Raw genomic sequence first — 6,115 nt, forward strand, 5'->3', positions numbered from 1 at the left:
ACCTTGAACCACTGCAGTCCACATTCTTTAGGGTGGACTGAATTGGACACGCCTTTTGTCAAGGTGCATATTATTATTTTATTCTTGTGAGTTTTTTGTAGTTTTTTTATATAACTGCACGACTTGCTAAATAATTTCACAGAGCAATTAAGAGTCAACCACATTGCTGTGGGTACAGAGTCATGTCACAGGTAAGACCAAGGAAGAACAGTAGATTTCCTTCCCACAAAAGAATATGTGAAATAAGACTTCTAATGACAGTCTGGCAGATCCATGCTCATCATTACTGCAACTAACTGTTTGATTATTGATTTATTAAAAATTCTACCACCCGTCTTTGTGGGATTTAATCTCAGGTCCACAAATCATCTGCCTATTAACACTACTTCCTACAAGAGGTCCATAGCCTTGAATGTTATGATACTTCAAGAACTCATCCATGTACTTTTTTAATAGAGGTAGGGGTTTCTATCTCAACTACTGTCCCAGGCAAGATGTGGAGATGCCAGTGTTGGACTGGAGTGATCACGGTCAAAAAAAAAATCACATGGCACCAGGTTATAGCTTCTGTTTTCAAATAAACTTGGACTCTGGCCTGGTGTCGTGTGACATGTGACCTCCAAGGCAGTGCATTTTGCTTTCAACATGTCTCTACACGAAAAGATTTTCCCTCAAATCTCTCCGAGTCTCCCGCTTTTCACATTAAAATTATGACCCTCTGCTAGTGAGTTTTTACCTTATCCACACTCCTTATAATCTTACACACCTCTACCAGACAACCCCCAACCTCCGAACCTTCTCTTCTCCAAAGAAAACAACCGCGCTTATCCAGCCTCTTAGCTGAAATTCTCCATTCGAGGCAACATCTTGATGAATTTCCTTTGTACCCACTCCAGTCCAATCACATCCTTCCTACAGTAAGGCGACCAGAAATGCACACCGTACTCCAGCTATGGCCTACGGAAAACTCTACAGCTCCAACATGACCTCCCTGCTCTTATAATAATCAACTAGTAAAGGCAAGTATCCAGTATGTCGTCTTAACTATCCTAGCGAGTTTTGAGAAGATTTGTAGCTCAAGTTGAGGTTCTGGATGTGAGTTTGCTCACTGAGCTGGAAGGTTAGTTTTCAGACGTTTCGTCACCATCCTAGGCAACATCATCAGTGAGCCTCCAACGAAGCGCTGGTGTTACGTCCTGCTTTCTATTTATCTGTTTAGGTTTCCTTGGGTTGGTGATGTCACTTCCTGTTCTTTTTCTCAGAGGATGGTGGATTGGCTCCAAATCAATGTGTTTGTTGGTGGAGTTCCGGTTGGAAAGCCATGCTTCTAGGAATTTTCGTGCGTGTCTCTGTTTGGCTTGTCCTAGGATGGATGTGTTGTCCCAATCAAAGTGGTGTCCTTCCTCATCTGTATGTAAGTCTGTATTAACTATCCTATTAAGCTGATGTGCCACTTCCAGTGATTTGTGGACAAACACCCAAAGATCCCTGTTCCTCTGAGCTTCCTAATGTCCTGCTTCAGGAGATATATTTCAATATACAGAGTATCATGTGCTACCAATTAAGTTTCAGTCCAGAAATTGCAACTGTTATGAAATTAAATTATGACTAATTTATGAACAATCATTCACTTCATTGAATCATCTCAGTTACAACTCCAACATTCCACCAATCAGCAAATCGTCAAAACTAACCACTCTCTCGAGTCAGAACAGTCAGTCAGTGACAGTCATTAAACCCAGTAAGTTAATGATGCATCCATTAGTTTAGACATTGCCAAATAAAATTATAACTACAAAAATATGCATGCGTATGTATACCATTGTGGTTTCTGCACAGAAATAAGCAAGTTACCTTATTGAGTTAATACACTTGATACCTTGAATGTTAATAAAACAGCACTGATGTAGAATGCTGTCCATGTCATAGGGTTCAGTGGCACACGTTAAGTGAAATTATATATTAAAATCCCTAAAAATACATTGACCAAACAGGAAATGCTGGAAGCTCTTCCCTATTTCAGATTCAGTATCAAGTGCTGAAATTATAACTGCAAACAATTCTGATCACCTCACTCATGAGCTATATCTACTTTTACCTGGGAAAATCTCTTCCACAAATCCTGCACAAGTGCAAAACATGGATAAGAATACAAAAACACAGGCAAATGCAATAGATAGATTCTTTCTTTGATGTGTTGTTTAAAAGTTCTGAAAAATATAAAAGTTCTATGACCTTAAAAAGCTGGGCAGCAATTTCTCAATAAACCAATTTTTTGTTTTTGGATTTTCACTGGTTAGGGAAGAACTTACTACCAACCTCTAAGCATCAGAAGTGGTGATGAGGTAGTGGACTAATATCAATGGATATGTAAAAGCTGCCCTCAGCAGATGGTGTCACCAAAGAATGGAATGGAGATGAGGTGGAGGAGAAAACTAGTGATGAATTCTTGCAGAACTTCACGAGTGACAAAGCAAGGAATGGAAGACAGGCCATGCTAGGGGGACATAAGAAACAGGTTTTATAGCTCTGGCAAGGAACAGAACCCAAAACATTAAAGTGAAAGCAAAATACTGCAGATGCTGGAAATATAAAATAAAAACAAATTGTTGGAGAAACCCCCCAGGTTTGGCAGCATCTGTGGAGAGAGAAACAGAGTGAATGCCTCAAGTCCAATATGACTCTTTTCCAGAAGTTCTAAAATGATTAATGTTTTTGACATGTCAAATGCTGAAAATCATGTACTTAATAACATTTATTTTTGTTTCCAGGATGCAGATTGTCACCTATTGTGAACTACTGGCCAACTGACAGCAAAAGACAAAGACAAATGCACCTCCTAAATGCACATTGATTTAAAATATGATTTGAAGAACCATAAAATGAGGTCAGTTATACCAGCCCTAACATTTTGAAACAGCCATCCAATCAGTCCTGCTCTTTCCACATAGCGCCGCACTTCTTTTCTATTTGCAGCTCCAACTGATGTTTGAATGTCATTCCTGAATCTGCTCTGTTACCCTTTCTGGTGTTGCATTCAGAATCATCGACTATTTCATTTATCTTCAAAAAACTTTTTCAAGGACATCAAGTTTGCACTTTAGTAGGAAGAATAGCAAACCTAAATACTAAGTAACTGGAGACCACAAAATTTTGCAGTGGAGACAGACCTGGGCGACCTTTTGAAATACAAAACATTAACAAGCAGATACGGCAATAAATCAGGAGAGCAAATCAAATGTTGCCCATTGGTGCAAGAAGGACGGAGTACAGAAGTAAGGAAATGTTGATTAAACTGCACAGGACATTGTGACATGGCATTTGAAATAGCACTGTCCACAGTTATGGTCTACTTTTTTTTTAAGAAGGAATGTATTAGTATTTAAGATAGTCAGAGCAGATTCATTGGGTTCGTTTTTGGAATGAAGACGCTTTCTTGAGAACAGACTGAACAAGTTGGGCCTGTACTCAATGAGATTTACTCACTAGAAAAAGCGAGACAGACTGGAGACCTCAGTGATCGAGGGGCATTTGTCCTGGTACATGAATCACAATATTATTATACAAGTACAGCAGTAATTAGGAAGGTAAATGTAATAAAACACAAGTACTTCACTGTACTTGCACAGAGCATTGGTGAGATCACATCTGGAGCACGCTGTTCAGCTCTGATCTCCTCATTTCATAAGTGCTTTTGAGGCAGCTCAGATAAGGCTATCTCCATTCATTCACAGGATGGAGGACTTATAAAGAAAGATTGAACAGGATAAGCCTATGATCATTAGTTTAGTAGAATGAGAGATGATCTTGTTGCAACAGCTTTTAGAGGCAAAACTTCTTTTTCAAAGGGTCATTAGTGTGGAATTCTCTTCCCCGAAAGGTAGTGAGGCATAGTCTTTAAATTTTTAAGGTCTTAGTGAAAATTTGTAGCTTGTGTTGTGGATGCTGCTGTTAGTTAGCTCACCAAGCCACTTGTTCTGTGGTGTGCAGATGTTTCGTTACCCTTCTAGGCAACATCAGTGCAACCTCTGACTGAAGTGTTGGTGTTCTGCTTCCTTCTGGATTTATATGATCCCCTGGTGTGATGTCTTGTCGCCGCTGGTTCTGTTGTTTTACCAGCAGTCTGTATACATGTTTCTAAATGGAATTCCGTGTTGAGAACTAGGCTTCCAAAAATTCCCTTGCATGTCTGGTGTTCACTTGTCCCAATATGGTTACTTTGGCCCTCATTGTCTGTGTGTATTGAGACAAGTGAATATTGGATGTGTCTTTTTACTGCCAGCTGGTATTCGTGTATCCTGGTTTTCAGTTTCCTCCCTGTTTACCCAATGTAATGTTTATTGCACTCGCTGCATAATATTCTGTATATCACGCTGGTCTTGTTTACTGTCAAAGTCTGAAGACCTCAGTCTTTGATAACATTTAGCACAATGCTGGTGTAGGTTTGTCTGCAATCATGATCTTATGTGGGCTCAGGAGTCTGGTAGTCATTTCTACCCTTAAATAAAAATCAGAAATGACTATCAGAGCTGATGAATAACTGCCATCTTTATATTTATTCAAGCCTGAATTAGATAGTTTTGTTTTTAACAGACAAGGGAGTAAAAGGTTATGGGATGCAGACAAGAAAGTGAAGCAGAGACCACGATCAGATTAGGCATGATCTTATTGAATGGAGAATCAGTCATGATGGGCTAAATGGCATACTCCTGCTCTGAAGTTATATGAATGAGAGGTGATTTTATTGAAATTCTTGAGATTCTGACAGAGGATGACAGGATAGATGCTGAAAGCATGTATCATGGGGGAATCCTGAGAGGCAGTTCAGAAATAAGGAGTTAACGTTTAAGACAGTAATTATGAGGAATTTCTACTTTCAGTGGATTGTACACATTTGGAACTATCCACCTCACAAGGACTGAATATATCCGAAGCTGACATGCAAGATTTTTGAAATATTACAGGGGTGTCAAGTATTACAGAGAACAGGCAGGAAAAGGGGAGATTAGGTCAACAAAGTTTAGTAATCCATTGAGGATCATACTTCTAACTCCTGTAGAAGAAAATTAATAGTACATGCTGGAAATTTAACCTGAAACATCAACATTCCCACTCCTCTGATGCTGCTTAACCTGCTGTGACCCTCCAGCTCCACACTGTGTTGTCTCAGTAAATAAGTATCTGTGGTGAGAGGCTTAGCACCTCAGAATGGCTCCTCTTCAGAAAAGCCAATGTTCTGAAGCAGGATGATAATCAAGCTTAAGGCAGTAAATAAAACAAAGACTTAGAGCAGGTCTGGCAGCATCTAGGAACAGAGAAAGAGTTAACATTTCTAATTCTAATTGTTCAGAACTGGAAGTCACAATGGACTCAAAATACTTGGCTTCTCTCTGCACAGATTGCCTCCCGCCCCAGCTTCTGAGGCATTTTATGTTTTCATTTCAGATGCGGATGCGCATTATCTGCTTTTCAGTTGTAATTCTTGGATTCAATTAAGCACACGTGGAAAAATTGATGATAACATTGTGTGTTCAAGTTACTGAGTGAGGCTGGTGAAGACTGGAGGGACTTTAAGGGCAAAAAAGGAAGCTCCAGAGATACTGGAAACGTTGAGTCACATGTGACTTAGAATCATAGAATCCCTACAGTGTAGAAACAGGCCCTTCGGCCCAACAAGTCCACACTGACACTCAAGAGTATCCCAAACAAGAGAATAACCCACCCCCACCGCCAATCTGCACATACCTGGACACTACGGGCAATTTAGCATAGCCAACCACGTAGCCTCCTGTACATCTTTGGGCTGTGGGAGGAAGCCCGAGCACCTGGAAGCAACCCAAACAGACACGGGGAGAATATGCAAACTCCACACAGACAGTAGCCTGAGGTTAGGATCGAACCCGGGTCCCTGGCGCTGTGAGACAGCAGCGCTAACCACGGAGCCACCTTCTCTTCAGAACAATGTGTGAAAGTAGTTTGCTTATGTTTAACTTTTAAAAATGTCACGGCTTCTTAATAAAGAGGAAAAGGGTGCAGGGAAATTGCTTGCAACATCGAACCCTTTGGTGGCCACACAGCTTACGTACCGCCCCTGCCTGTGGGCAGTGCAGCAGCT

General features: G+C 40.5%; 1 protein-coding gene across 4 annotated transcripts in view; it reads right to left on the bottom strand.

The window, feature by feature from the left end:
- LOC125463522 (guanylate kinase-like) overlaps positions 1-6,115 on the bottom strand; it is a 44,116-nt gene that overhangs the window by 37,625 nt on the left and 376 nt on the right. Inside the window, exon 1 of one of the 4 annotated variants that reach the window (XM_048554895.2) lies at positions 5,746-6,090. The exons of 2 other annotated variants lie outside the window; for them this stretch is intronic. Coding sequence is in view for 1 of the 2 variants with exons in the window: in XM_048554867.2 (XP_048410824.1) it covers positions 2,320-2,329 (10 nt within the window). In the remaining variant the exon portion in view is untranslated. Of the gene's footprint in view, positions 1-2,319; positions 2,471-5,745; positions 6,091-6,115 lie in introns of those variants that run through there. One more of the 4 variants, XM_048554867.2, reaches the window with a different exon arrangement.

Source organism: Stegostoma tigrinum, chromosome 2 (genome assembly GCF_030684315.1).
Source record: "Stegostoma tigrinum isolate sSteTig4 chromosome 2, sSteTig4.hap1, whole genome shotgun sequence".
NCBI classification, from domain to species: Eukaryota; Metazoa; Chordata; class Chondrichthyes; order Orectolobiformes; family Stegostomatidae; genus Stegostoma; species Stegostoma tigrinum.